This window comes from Balaenoptera ricei, chromosome 7 (assembly GCF_028023285.1).
Source record: "Balaenoptera ricei isolate mBalRic1 chromosome 7, mBalRic1.hap2, whole genome shotgun sequence".
Classification (NCBI taxonomy): Eukaryota; Metazoa; Chordata; class Mammalia; order Artiodactyla; family Balaenopteridae; genus Balaenoptera; species Balaenoptera ricei.
In genome coordinates, this window is record NC_082645.1 from 73,969,123 (window position 1) to 73,984,383 (window position 15,261).

At 33.9% G+C, this 15,261-nt stretch overlaps 1 protein-coding gene across 2 annotated transcripts in view; it reads left to right on the plus strand.

Moving 5' to 3' along the window:
• The window catches only part of ITGAV (integrin subunit alpha V), an 87,802-nt gene that overhangs the window by 55,383 nt on the left and 17,158 nt on the right, over positions 1-15,261 (plus strand). For both annotated transcript variants that reach the window (XM_059928288.1, XM_059928286.1), the window contains exons 13-18: positions 647-838; positions 3,248-3,293; positions 4,659-4,766; positions 7,279-7,337; positions 8,885-9,039; positions 12,252-12,389. In XM_059928288.1, the coding sequence (XP_059784271.1) occupies positions 647-838; positions 3,248-3,293; positions 4,659-4,766; positions 7,279-7,337; positions 8,885-9,039; positions 12,252-12,389 (698 nt within the window). The remainder of the gene's footprint in view (positions 1-646; positions 839-3,247; positions 3,294-4,658; positions 4,767-7,278; positions 7,338-8,884; positions 9,040-12,251; positions 12,390-15,261) is intronic.

The window sequence follows — 15,261 nt, forward strand, 5'->3', positions numbered from 1 at the left end:
CAGACCCGGAATACCTGGCTCCAAATTAATATCATTTCCATACAGTTTTGCTTGAATCTCCTTGCATTTGGTTGTTGCTTTTGAATTAAGAGTACCCTACTGCCACCACGCATGGCTGCTTTGCCTGAAGTAGAGAGACTGGCTGCGCAGAGGACTCATTCCTTCTTGGAGGGCTTCCTACTCTGAGTAGCAGGCTGTCATCTTGGACATCACCACATGAGGGTGCCGTGGGACCACAGCTGCCTCTGCTTCCTGCGCAACTCCCCGCCACAGGAAGTCTCCTAGGTCCCATGGGGTAGCCCAGCCAAAGGGAGAGGAGAGAATGGCCAGGATGTGTCCTGGAGTGGGGAATGGGAAAAGTTCTTTCCCAGAAAGAGAAGAGAATTGCACATGCAATCCCAGTGGAAATAAAGGTTTTATGGCATTGGTTAAAAAAAAAGAGTACCCTACTGAACTTCGATAAACATGATACATGGGTTCTAAAGATATTAAGATCTTTTCCACGGAAATAATGATGAGTACTAAGACTTCCTTCTCTCCATCCTTGCCCTCCTCCCTCCCACCCTCCTTTCCTCCTTTCTTCCTCACCTTCTCCCGTCCCTCTTTTCCCTCTCCTCCCTCTTCCCCTCTTCCTTTTCCCTCTCAGATATTGCAATTGCTGCTCCATATGGGGGTGAAGATAAAAAAGGAATTGTTTATATTTTCAATGGAAGACCCACAGGCTTGAATGCGGTACCATCTCAGATCCTTGAAGGGAAGTGGGCTGCTCGGAGCATGCCACCAAGCTTTGGCTATTCAATGAAAGGAGCCACGGATATAGACAAGAATGGATATCCAGGTGCTTTCCTAGAAATACAAAGAGTGTCTTAGATTTTTTGGTCCTAATAGCAAGTAGTATTAGTTACTGCTCTCTTGATTTCTGTTATAAATCATCTAAATTCAGTATTTCGACTACTGTTCAAGCCCCTGCCGTTGTTCAAGGCACTGTTCTCGTCACTGAGGGGATACAAAGCACAGACAGCTCTGTTTCCTGGGAGCTTCCAATATTAAAGCATGTACTCTTAGTTCTTCTTTCATTGTCTTCAAGTCTGTAATGAAATGTCAGAATGTGGAAGCTATAAACAAAAGCTCAGTCTAAGTTTTCAAATGTCAGCCATCTCTTTTTGTTTTTAATGGTCTAGCAGTTTTATGGACTTGACTAATCATCGTGATTTTTACGAAATATATTATCTCAGTAAATTCTCCCAATAAGGCTGGTGAGGAATATGAGCTAGTTCAGCTCATTATTACGTCATTTTCTGGATGAGAAAAAAGACTGAGAAAGGTAATTTGCCCAAGGTTGCCCACTGGTTTGTGCCGGTACAGGAAGTGAGGCCTTTTTCTGGCTCTTATATACTTTGGAATATTTTAATGGATCTAGGATCATAATGGATATATTCTTTAAATGAAATATAATGCAGAAAATTTAATTACTTAGCTGTTGAAACAGTTAATGAGCTCAATATATAATATGTTGAAATGCTTTTAGAAATAGGACATGAAGTAGATTCTTATCTATGTTAGTGTTATTTCAAGAATTCTTTGTTATAAATGTAATATATTTATTATAGAACTTTTAGAAAATATAGCAAAGCATATCTTACAATATGCTTTCTTTTTTCCAGTGCATTCACACAATTTTTTTAACAAAATAGAATTATGCACTGTTATTAGCATATTTTATTCACTTAAAGTATTAGATATTTCCCCATGTTATTATTCTTCTGAAGCATGAATTTATGTTTTCCATTCTATCAAATATTTGTATCATATCTTATTTAACTTTATTTTGGGGCATTTGTATCCTCATATATAATTCCGGTGCATTCCTCTGATTATTTCCTTAGGACAAAATTCTAGAATTGCTATGTCAAAGATTAGGCACTTTTTTTTTTAAGGCTGTTGTTACACCTTGTCAAATTACAATCCTAATCCCTCTAAAGAAAGTTTTGCAACTTTTTTAAGCACTCACCAGCAGGTAGCGAGTTATTTTCCCACATTTGTGCCCACACTGGTTGTCATCTTTTATTTCTTTTTAAAATAACTTTATATGATAGGTGGAAAATGTTATTTTGTTTTAATCTACAGTTTTGGATTATTAGTGAGGGAAATAAGCATTTTTGTTTACTTGCATATATGTATTTACTTTTGTGAATTTCCTTTCTACATCTTTTTTTCTCCATTTCTGTTGGAATGTTGTTTTTCTTTTCTTTCATTCATTTTTTTTAAACTTGTGGCAGTTCCTTAAATATTGAGGGTTTTAACTCCTTAACTCTTATATATATTTCTCAGTTTTGTCATGTTTTCTTTTGGGGCATAAAGAAATTCTTAATTTTTATGTAATCCATTGTACCTGTCTTTATGGTTTCTCATGTACTTTCTGCTTAGAAAGGGCTTCGTCAAATTTAGCTTGGGTATAAGAGAGAGAGTTCTGATTTCATTTTTTCCTAATTGTGAACCAGTGGTACCACCTATGTATAAAAACTAATGTGTTGTATTCTTGTTGATTTGGATGCTATCTGCTGTCATTCTAAGCATTCTAAGTACAGTTGACCCTTGAACAACGTGAGGGTTAGGGGTGCCAACCTTCTGCACAGTCAAAAATTACATATAACTAACTGTACACTCGGCCCTCTGTATCCACAGTTCCACCTCTGCGGATTCAGCCAACCTCAGGTTGTGTAGTGCTATAGTATGTATTCAGTGGGAAAAAAGTCCACGTATAAGTAGACCCGCGCAGTTCTAGACCCGCGCAGTTCAGACCTATGTTGTTCAAGGATCAACTGTGTATGTATTGTGCTGTTTTGGTTTTGTTTTGTTTTCGAAACAAAATAAGTAAACGAAAAAAAAGAGAGAAATTTGTAAAATCCACAGGCATCTATAAAGCTTTTTCCTTTGGGAATGTGTGTGTTTGTGTGGTATACACTTCCTTATTGTTGCTGATTTTTACTATGTATCCATTAAAAAGATTCTTGTCTACCTGGATGGATGAAAAAATTAGTTTTATGATGAGTGTTTGCCATTGATGATAGCATATTTAAAGTTTTCATATACATTTTAGCCTTTTAGATGTTGTCTTACAACCACTTAATGAAGAATAGTTTTGAGACTATGTCTGTATCTTTATTATATGCATTGAGAGCTTTATGGAAAGGTATATGAGTTAAAAAAAAAATATTATTAACATATTTTTCTGCTCTCTTTTAAGACTTAATTGTAGGAGCTTTTGGTGTAGATAGAGCTGTATTATACAGGTAAGCATTTCCATATCTGGTAATATAGGAATATTATGAATTATATGAAAGTTTTATAGTTAAGTACCAGTGTTTGAATTTCAGTTTAATTTTCTTGAAGTAATGATAAAATTTGTTCTTTCTATTCAAGATTTGCTTCAGGCAAGTAGTAATGATACAAGGAGATCCCAAAGTAGAGAAAGCTATAGATTTTTTTATTTAGGAAAGCATTCAGAATTTTCCCTTTTTGTTCTTTAAATTATGTTCACAGATGTTCTCCTGTGTTTTAGATTACATGAGTTTAAAATTATAGGAGTTTACATTTTCCTCTAAGAGACAAGAACTTAACTTGGTGTTTGTGCCACAGCATTCTGTGACCACAAGGGCAGTATGTAATGATTCCCCAAATGAATATTTTTATTAGAGCAATATGTATAAATCCACATATCTCCATTTCCCAGCTTCATACATATTCCAGTATTTCTCTGAACTTCATCAATTCCTCGTGCCTTACAATATCAACTAGCATCCCAAGTAGATTAAGATGTTTACACCTCTATGGACTGTGCTTATACATGGCAGGAAAACGAACACTGGTACTGTGTAGTGGAGGTTGTGATGGGTCAACTTGATTGTGCTTCTCGGGGCAGCTTGTGTCCGTACAGATTCCAGGATTTATCATGATTGAGACAGATACACTGCCCTGAGGCTGCTGTGTTTTTGTACAGAGCGTAAACCTGTGCATCTGAACTTTGGAAACTGTATTTTAATTTATTGTTTCAGTTTTTAAAATTGCTATTAACAAAGTAATACATACATGTGGTAAAAATTCAAGCAATGTAAAAAGGGCATACAATAAAAGAAATATACTTCCTCTCACACCAGTTACTAGTTTATTAGTATATCCTATCAGAAATATTCTGTGCATTAAAAATTATGTGTGTGTGTGTATGCATCCTTTGTACATGGTGTTTTTTTCCTCTCATTATGTCTTGGCTAATATCATCCCATATTAGCACAGATGGCTTTACAGCACTCATTTCCCCCACTGTATTGCACTGCATTAGGTAGATATCCCACAACTTGTTTAACCATCTTGCTTTAATGGGCTGTGTTCAGATAGGTTGTGACCAGTGGTCCTGCTTTGCCTGGAACTGAGGGGCATTTACCAGGTCATGGGACTTTCACTGATAAAGTCAAGACAGTCCTGGGCAAGCTGGAATATTTGGTCATGCTAAGTTTAGGTTGTTTCTATTCTTTTTGCTATTATAAACACTGCTTTAGTGAACATCACACTCTATACGCAGTGAATGTGAACCTGAAATGCTTAGATCAATCTAACATTTTAAATAACTTTTTTTTTTCTTATCTTTTTTTTGAAACCAGGGCCAGACCAGTTATCACTGTAAACGCTGGCCTTGAAGTGTATCCTAGCATTTTAAATCAAGACAATAAAACCTGCCCACTGCCTGGGACAGATCTCAAAGTTTCCTGGTAAGGCTGTTTGTTTAGTAATAGTTATTATTGTGATTATTGGTTCAGTCATTATAAAAACAATTGAAAATGGAGGGGGAGGCTGAAATATTGCTAAAGCAGTTTCTGTGGGTACACTCTATTTTCTTGTCATAGATTGAATTATAGAAATATTGTTCCAAAGAAGATATGTAGAAGGCTCTAGAAATATGCTATAAACTAGTAAAAAAAGTAATTTTTAAAAATTATGCATGCTCAGTGAATATATTCAAAGATAAAGTCAATAAGATTTCAGAACTCATATTTAATGCTAAACAAGCCTGTGAACATTTTGATTTTAATTTTTAAAAACTAATGATCTTTTTCAGATTTAATATCTGTGACTAGCTGTACGAAAAAAATAGTTTGCTTTAACGTATTAGTCTTCTACTTGTTCTTTTACTAGTTTCTAAAGAAAAATATATTTTTTGTAAGCTTCATGTCTGAATTCTTCTCTAGTCCAGTATTTCTTAAGTTTCCATTATTTGTATGTTGCTTTTCTCTATGTTGTATGATTTTTTGCTATGTTTTCATTCTACCTGTATTTATAATTTTCTTAAGGCTTTTTTCTTTCAACTGACTCATGATTTACTTTAAACATACTAAAATAAAATAGAGAAACCAGTGTCTTTCTCATACATGTCAAAATAAACATAAAATTAATAATGAAAAGTCTTGACCTATATATAAACTCACCATGGGGAATTCCCTGGTGGTCCAGTGATTAGGACTCTGCGCTTTCACTGCCACGGGCCCTGGTTCAATCCCTGCTCGGGGAACTAAGATCCCGAAAGCCGCATGGCATGGCCAAAGGAAAAAAAAAACAAAACCTCACCATGAGTACTCCACTTTGGGAAACACTGTTCAGTTCATGTTCCTTGCTCACATAGAAAAATCAGAGAGAACTTACATAAGAAGGGTAAAATGATTGGAAGCTGGGAAAATTTTCCTTCAGAAGAGCTAATGAAAAGATATTTTTTCTGATTTTGTTTTTGAATTATTTATTATTGTTAGTAAAATCATTTTTCAAAATTTTGTTTATAATAAAATATATTAAATAAACATGCATATAATAAAATTTTTTATTTCTTTCATTGGATTGCATTAAAAATTCAGTAATATTTGGTCTTCATTTTCATTGACTGGCAGTGAAGTTGTTTTCAAGATTTTGTAAGTTTTACTGACTTTCATCCCTTCACTCACCCTTTGTGTCCTGGTGAAGTTGCTGCACATTGCTGATGATGTGCTTATGATTATGGCAAAAAGATGAAGGCTTTGAATACACTAACTAGAGCAGTAGCTTTCATATGTTTTCGAATATGGCGTGTAGGATGAAATACATTTTACATCATAATCCAGTAAACACATGCATGTAATTAAAACAAAAGTTTCATGAAATCTTACCCTTGATACTTAAGTCAATTTTACATATTCATTTTTTTAAGATGCTAGACACACCCATTAAACTGAGGTCATAACCTAGTAATAAATTGTGAAAATACTGTTCTAGAGGAGCTTGCTAATTAAAGGGAGCTTTATGGGGCTTTTTCATAAGTGAGACATTTATTTTAAATCGGGACTGTCATTTCTCCCATTTAAATTTATCAACAGATTCTATAAGCTTGAGAGGAGGTTAGGAAATTCTTTTCTTTTCTTTTTCTCTTTTTTTTGTCTCATTCCTTTCCATGAAAGGAAACATGCCTAAATTACTGAAGGATGAGTTAGATTATTCTGTATAGCTTCATGTTTTAAAAATAATGTTAAGACATAAAGAAAGATATAAGGCTTCACAATGTGAACTAAGTATTAGAAATATGAGATTTAAAAGAAAAAGAAATGTGAGATTTGGGTGATAATAAAAAAATGTCTAGCTAAATAAATATTATCAGTGTAACAAAAGTGTAACAACAACAACAAAAAATAAATATTATCAGTGTAACCAAAGTGTAACAACAACAAAAGTTTTAGAATCGTACAGACCAGAGTTTGTATTCGAATTCTGTTCAATATGTGTTCCATGAAAATGGGAAAATTAATACCATCCAAGCCTCAGTTTTCAATCTGTAATATAGGGATGATAGCTTATCTAATAGGTTATTATGAAGAATGAGCATGTATAAGGTATCCTAAACTGGCATAGGGTAAATATTTAATTTTTTAAGCAATATACTATAATTTCATCTATTTTGTGTATTTTGGGGGGAAAGGGGGAAACTGTTACATGGTAATATCAGATTATGTCACCTATAGTGAGTTTTTCAAATAATAAATAAGAGAATAAGAGAGGCATAGATAATCTCTTTTACTGTCTTTTTAAAAAAATTAATTGTAGGCATTGTGATGAGACTTTATGGTATTTTAAAGTTCGAATTGTAATTCCAATTCCAAGATAAATAAATAAACAAACAAACAAATAAATAAATAATGCTATATAAATGGGAAAAATGTCTAACCTGGATTATGGGATTTGTATGTATTTTTTATTTTTCTACAGTTTTAATGTCAGGTTCTGCTTAAAGGCAGATGGCAAAGGAGCACTTCCCACGAAACTTAGTAAGTGTTCTGTGGAAAAATTATATTATTTTAATGATGCTACATACACAGCACTTAAAAAATGTTTTAGGACATTTGAATAGTTATTCAAGTAGTTGTTATTGCTTTTTTATTTGAATGTTTATGCTTAAAGACATTTAATATTGCAACGTAATTATTTTGTTTGACAACTCTTAAGCCAATTCAGAAATAATACGTTTATTGACATTGTGAACAATTAGTGGTAAATATGGCCTTCAGAAAGTTAAACAGTTATCATTGTGAGACAAATGAACTCTAGGAGAAATAAGTATCATTGTTTATAAGTCAATGACCTACTGAAAAGTTTATACTTTATGTCTTAGAAAAGCCGCAGTAATCTCCAGAGTAGAGGTGGTTTAGAAATAGAGAGAAGGAAAAAAGTTAGACCACTAAATTTAGCCCACACAGCAAATTCTAACTTGACTCTTCCATTCCAAAAAATGGTTTTTGTGATTATGAGAGCAAGGTAGGAGAGTTAAGTAACTGTTGTGGAGATTTGTCGGTATATGTGCTAAGGAATAACAGTAAGGCTCCGGATAGAGGACTGAGTCTGTTGTGGGGTGTGTTTGTGCGTGAAAGTTAACATAGAGTAGCAAGAAAGGGTCTCTCTGGAAGGTAACTTTTCAGTAAAGACCTGAAGGAAATGAAGGAGCTAAGGGATGTCTGGAGGAGTATTTTGCACAGGGGAAATGACAATTTCAAGAGGCCAGAAGCAGGAGCTTGCTATTTCTCAAAGGGTGGGTGGAACAGAACGAGAAGCAAAATGACCCTGGCTTTTCACTCAAATTTGACATGAAGTTCAACATTTAGAGAAACTTAGGAAGAGATTTGTGGTTTTAAAGATCTGCACTCTTAACTCCTTTGAAGAAACTATTTAAAGAAGAACTGATGTTAGAAGGCAGTAATCTAGCAACTGTGCTTCAGACTGTTCACTGGCTGCACATTCATTTTAAGATGATTCTTGACCCAGTCAGCTATATTTGGTCATTTGCTTCTTGAGGGACATATTTACCTGATAGTTTGATACAGTAGCTTCATTAGAAGTAGGAGTTGCAAGTGATGCAAACTGCTCATTCGTCATGATGGTGAATGTAATGGTATGGGGTGTGGGTGCATATTAGTAAACATTTCTTAATCACAGTCAGCAAGAGTCCTGCTACCTGCATTAGTGATAAAAGTCTTAATTCATATATTTTATTCCTGAACTTCCTCCTCTCAGCTTAAATTAAAAGAAAAAATTTCCCCTCTATCTGATAGTTGTTTTATTACCATCATTATCTATTGTCTCCATTTAATAGATGACATTAATTTGGGGATAGTTGGATCAGTTATTTAATTATTAAATATTTATTCAGAATTAATCTGTTGTCATCTCACTACAATGTATAGACATTTTTAATGAATCGGGAGCAGATTACTTCTTAAGGGAGAAATATGTATCTCTGTTTAAATGAAAACTCGAGATATTTAGGACAGAAAGGTGTCCATAAAGATTATGTTGGTTATAAATCCTTTGGTTTGTATAGACTTCCAGGTGGAGCTTCTTTTGGATAAACTCAAGCAAAAAGGAGCAATTCGACGAGCACTGTTTCTCCATAACAGGTCCCCGGGTCACTCCAAGAACATGACCATCTCAAGGGGGGGACAGATGCAATGTGAAGAACTAATAGCATATCTGCGGGTAAGAGATTATCCATTATCTCTTCTTTCTACTTATTATTTTTTCTTTTCACCTAAATGATTTTCACTTTCTGTAAATTTTTTTGGTAGTAAATCAAAAAGAAGACAGAAAAATACATTTGAGGAAATTGGGCTTTTTAAAGAGTCAAACTTGAGTAATGGACTTCTACGCTTGTCAGACTGGATATTGCACGTGGCCTTTCCACAACAATGCTACTGAATAAATTATGACAAACATATTTCTTAAATATTGCTGGACTCTCAAGACAGTAAAAGAAATCCACCCCACCCCCCTGCCCCCCGCCATAAGCAATCAATGAAAAAACTCCATTGTCTAAACCTGACTTGTGAGTTGTAAGCAAGTGTGTGAGCCAGGATGACTAGGGAGGGAGGGATGGAGACTGGGCGGAGGGTGAGCTGTATTTGCAGACACCAGCACAGGGGTTCAGGCTCGCCTGGGGCCTTCTGCAAACCAGGGGTCTGACCTGAGCCTCCTGCATTAGGTGCAGAGTCTTCCACAAGGCTAAAGTGTTCCCAAAACAAAGATGCGCCCTGACTCCTGCAAGAGTAAATACAAGGTCTCACTGGAACAATCTAGTATGGGTCCCATAGGTTAAGTTCAATCAAATAGGAATTCATTTCTAAAAAAAGTACTAAACACACCAGGAAATAAGCCATTAGAAGACACAGCAAATAAATCTTAGTCCTGCAAAAGCTTGAGATGTTAGAATGATCAGTTACAAAATATAAGTGTGTATAAAATGTTTAATGAAATAAAGGATGAAATTTTTTTTAAAAGACAAAAACATCAGGACTTCTCCGGTGGTCCAGTGGCTAACACTTCATGCTTCCGCTGCAGGGGGTGCAGGTTCGATCCCTGGTCGGGGAACTAAGATCCTGCATGCCCCATGGTATGGCCAAAAAAAAAAAAGACAAAAACATCAGTAAAGATTTAGAAGACTCAACATAATTAACAAGCTCGATTTAGTATACCTATATACCTATATAGATCTTGACATCCAACAATTAGAGAATATAAAAGTTCCCCATATATACATATAAAGGAAGTCTGAACAAATCTGAAACAATTGGAATCATAGAAAATATGCTATTTGATTACAGTGCAATTTTTAGAAATCAATAACAAAGATAAATTGGGAATTAGGAATTGTGATTTTAAGTAACTTATGGATCAAAAAAGAGATCATATTAGAAATTTACTTAGAAGTGAATTATAATGAAAATACTACATATCAAAATGTGTAGGGTATCCCAGAAGCAGAATGTAAAGGTAAATGTATAGCCTTAAATGCTATTTAATTTAAATGAAAGATTGAGAAAAAAATGAAGGAAAAACAAACCCCCCAAAACCTCCACAAAAATAGGAATTGAAAAAGGATGTACCTATAGATAATGGAGGAATTAAAATAATAAAGTATTATGAATAACCTTGTGCTAAGACATAGAAAAACTGAGAGAAAGCAAAGACATTCTTAGAAAAACACAACACAGCTGTCATTTGAAGAACCCGAACAATTCATTTAACCATATAAACCATTAAAAAGAATTGAACTGGCAGTTAATAATCTTTACAGAAAGGAATCACAAGACCTAGATGTTTTTATAGGCAATATCTACCAAACTGTCAAGAATGAGACATTCCAATGTTAAACTCTTAGAATAGAAAAATAAAATATATTTCCAGCTTATTCTGTGAAGGTAGTGTAACTGATACCCAGACTGACCGAGGCTAGTATAAGCAAGGAAAATTCATGACAGTTTTATACAAAGACATAGATGTAAAATTACTAACCAAATATAAGCAAAGTAAATCCTAGCAGTTTATAAAAAAGATTAAAAAACAGACCAACTTGGATGTATCCTAGGGTGGGTTAACATTGAAAGTATAGAAGTGTAACTTTACACATGAATAGACTGAAACCATGGCCATCTTACTTAAGTGCAGGGAAAGGTTTTTGATTAAATTAAATAACTATTCATGATGTGAGCAAACAAGACAAATACCTCTAGTTACAATTATGAAGAAATACCATTTTACACTCAAAGTCTGCCAGTACCTATTGCTTGGTCAAGATGTGAGTTAATCAGAGTTCTTACACATTGCTTGTGGCAGTGTAAATTGCCAATATGAAGAATTTGGAAAATAATATTGTATCTTACAGAGCTGACAAATCTCCTTGCCACTATGTAGAACAATACATTACAACATTACAACATTTTTTTTGGTAATAGCAAAAACAAACCAAAGACCCAAAGCAGTCCAAATAACCTTTGACAGAAGAATTGATAAATAAATTGTAAATAAATTATTATATGATAAATATTACTCAACAGTAAAAATTAACCTCGCTACATGCAACAGCATGAATGAATCTTTAAAAGTGTTGAACAGAGAGCAAATGACAGAAGAATACATATGGTCTCATTTTAAAATAAACAGGAAAAGCAATCTGAAGAACATATTGTTTAGGGACACACACACTAGAGTAAAACTGCTGAAAGCAAGCAAGGGAATGGTTACCTCTGGAAGGAAGACAAAGGGATGAAAAGAGAAAAGAGCATGTGGGTAGCTTAAGCAATATAGGTTATGTCCTAGTTATTATTTATATTGGGTGTGTGTTTGAGTGCTCATTTTATTAACATGTCTCATATATATTTTTTTTAATTTATTTATTTATGCCTGTGTTGGGTCTTCATTTCTGTGCGAGGGCTTTCTCTAGTTGTGGCAAGTGGGGGCCACTCTTCATCGCAGTGTGCAGGCCTGTCACTGTCGTGGCCTCTCTTGTTGTGGAGCACAGGCTCCAGACGCGCAGGCTCAGTAGTTGTGGCTCACGGGCCTAGTTGCTCCGCAGCATGTGGGATCCTCCCAGACCAGGGCTCGAACCGTGTCTCCTGCATTAGCAGGCAGATTCTCAACCACTGCGCCACCAGGGAAGCCCATGCCTCATATATTTTTGTGTGAATCAAATATTACATTATAAAACAAAGTTGATTAAGGGTTCTCACTGGATAATTATAGTATTCTTTTTGGATAGTCTATTCTTATATAAGTGTAGTTTTTCAAAGAGTTTTTGTAGAATTTGATCAAGGGGTGAATACAGCTGGCTTTGTATTGTGCACTTATGGATTTCTCCAGATAGCTTGATGTCATAGGTTGATGTCATCATTAATTCAAAGCTTTTCCATTTTTAGGATGAATCTGAATTTAGAGACAAACTCACTCCGATTACTATTTTTATGGAGTATCGGTTGGATTATAGAACAGCTGCTGATGCGACAGGCTTGCAGCCTATTCTTAACCAATTCACTCCTGCCAATATTAGTCGACAGGTACTGTACTTTATTAATTTATCATTAATTTTATACTTTTATCTTTTTTAAAGTCTTACAGTTCATATTGTTAAATAGCATAAGGGATTGCTTTTATAATGTAGGGTTTTAGTCAGAGAAGTCAGAGGGGAAGGAATCTGGATTTTCAGGTCAAAGACATTTAAAGCCACTCAGAACTTAGAGATATGCAGAGGAAGACAGGGTCGCATTTCATACACATAAAACAGTAAAATAATTCAAGGAAAACAACAAAATGCCAGTTTACTTACATAGTATTTTATATTTTGCTAAACAAGTTTATTTATATTACCTTTGATTTATATTTTAATTGTAAAAAATAGTATATATACACACATATATGCATATATAGTACATAAATCATTCTTCTCATAAAACCAAATATAGCAACATAAAATTTTATAAAGACTATATTAAAATATTTTTAGAAAATCCTATGTAAAACCCATACATTCAAATGTTATTGTATTTCCTATTTTTTCCTCTTTTATTACATGTTCATATTTTTAGATTAATATTTCTGCTCTCATAGAATGCTTTACCCTAAATTTAGGTTGTTACTTCTTTGTCTAACTTGCTAAGATCTCATAAACTATTTTATTTTTGTAATTTGAGAAGACTATACATGACAGCAGCATAAGGCAAATTAAAATTTTTTAAAGTCTTTTGTAATTTTTATATTTTAACAATTTATTTTATATTTCATTTTGCACGTGAATAGTATACATGCTGCTTTCTACTACCCATTAATATAGAACTTGTAAACATAGTTCTGTGTTCATATTTTTTACATTTTTTATTTTTAGGGGATATACAATATTATGTTGATTAATAATTTAATAATGAACAGCTGAGCCTCTTAGAGTCTGTCATTCAATTTTACATTTTTTAGAAAAGTTAATTGTTACTTGTCCTTTTACATTATGTGTTTTGTTATAGGAGTTATGATTATTTTCTCTTTATAATTTTAGAATTTTTTGGAAACTATTTATTAGTGTTAACATTACTTTTGTTTAGTTTACTGAGATCACCAATCTCTTTAATACCAATACAGTTTAAAGCCAGCTAATCAAATTGGTTAACTTTTGAAACCACTTTGAGGGAATAATAACTTCAGTAATATTTGGTTTTCTTCCCTCTCCCCACCCCACTTTCTTCATTCTTTGAATCTTTGTTTCCTTTGTGTTCTACATTTATTTCAGCAACGACATTACCTACTCTTAGGCATCTTTTTTTCTGTATTCTTAGCTTTATTATGTACTCTCATTTCAATGTTAATTACCTATCCCATCATTCTTATTTACTTCTCTCTAAAATGGCCCTTTATTTCACTGGTCATATTACAAACTTTTTTACTGTACTCTCTCTATGAAGTACTGCTGTCTGTTAGAAATATAATGTTAGCCACATTTGTAATTTTAAATGTATTGGTCAGTAACATTAAAAAAAAACATAGAAAACTGGTGACATTAATTTTAATAATATATCTGTATTAGTTTGCTAGGACTGCCATAACAAAATACTACAGAATGGGTGGCTTAAGTAATAGAAATTTATTTTCTCACAATTCTGGAGGCTTAAAGTCTGAGATGAAGGTGTCTGCAGGGTTGGTTTCCTCTGAGGCCTCTCCCATTGGGTTGTAGGTGGTCATCTTCTCCCTGTGTCTTCACATCATTTCCCCTCTGTGTCTATGTCCTGATCTCCTTATAAAGCACCAGTCATATTGGATTAGGGCCTGCCCTAATGATGTCATTTTAACTTAATTACTTCTTTAAGACCATATTTCCAAATAGTCATATTTTCTGTGAAATTTTTTAAGTTCTGTTTTTTATGGTCTTCAAAATCCAGAGTGTATTATATACTTACAACACATCTCAATTCAGATGCTAAAGCTTCATCAGAAATATTTTTTCTGTATTTAGAACTCATATAATTTATAATTGAAAAAGTAGATTCACATAGCCAAGTTGTTCTAAACATACTAAAAGTTTTTCAGTAGCAGAATCAAGTATCAGTTTTTAAATTTAAATTAATTAATATTAAATGAAATATAAAACAATTCCCCAGTTGCGTTAGATACATTTCAAGTGCTCAAAAGCCACATGTGGCTCACTAGTGGCTACTATATCATACAGGGCAGCTCTTGAGTTTCCCTTTCTGTACCCTAATCCTTTGGAGTTAGAGATTTCATGCTTCCTACAGAAAGAGGGTTTTTCTTTTTCCCCACCCTCCATTTATTCATTCAAATATGTATTAAGTTCTTACTCTGTACAAGATATTAAGTATGTAACTGTAGAGATTTAGTTCTCTGTGAATGGAAGACATTGCTTTATCTTTTCCATCCCTGAAACTATCTTTTCTGATAGCATATTTTAAGGCTATAGCTGCACCAATGCCAGTTTAATCCTCTCTCTTCAATGTAGAGTGGTAGTTAGTCAAATATCCCTTTACCATAGTTTATTAATATTTCATAATAAAAGGTAAGCTGGGAGGAAGTGAGAGAGTTGTACTGACATATATACACAAAAGCTCAGTGCTTTGTGTTCACCTAGAGGGGTGGGATAGGGAGGGCGGGAGGGAGACACAGAGGGAGGAGATATGGGGATATATGTTTATGTATAGCTGATTCACTTTGTTATACAGCAGAAACTAACACACCATTGTAAAGCAATTATACTCCAATAAAGATGTTGAAAAAAATATTTCATAATACTTTTCATTCCAAACTTCAGATACTCATCATTCTAACTGGGACTTTTAATACACACCGTATCACATATCATTATATCCGTTCTTTGTTCATGAACTAAATTAGCAGTGATTGTATTTGGTATCACTTAAGGAGTCACCTCAG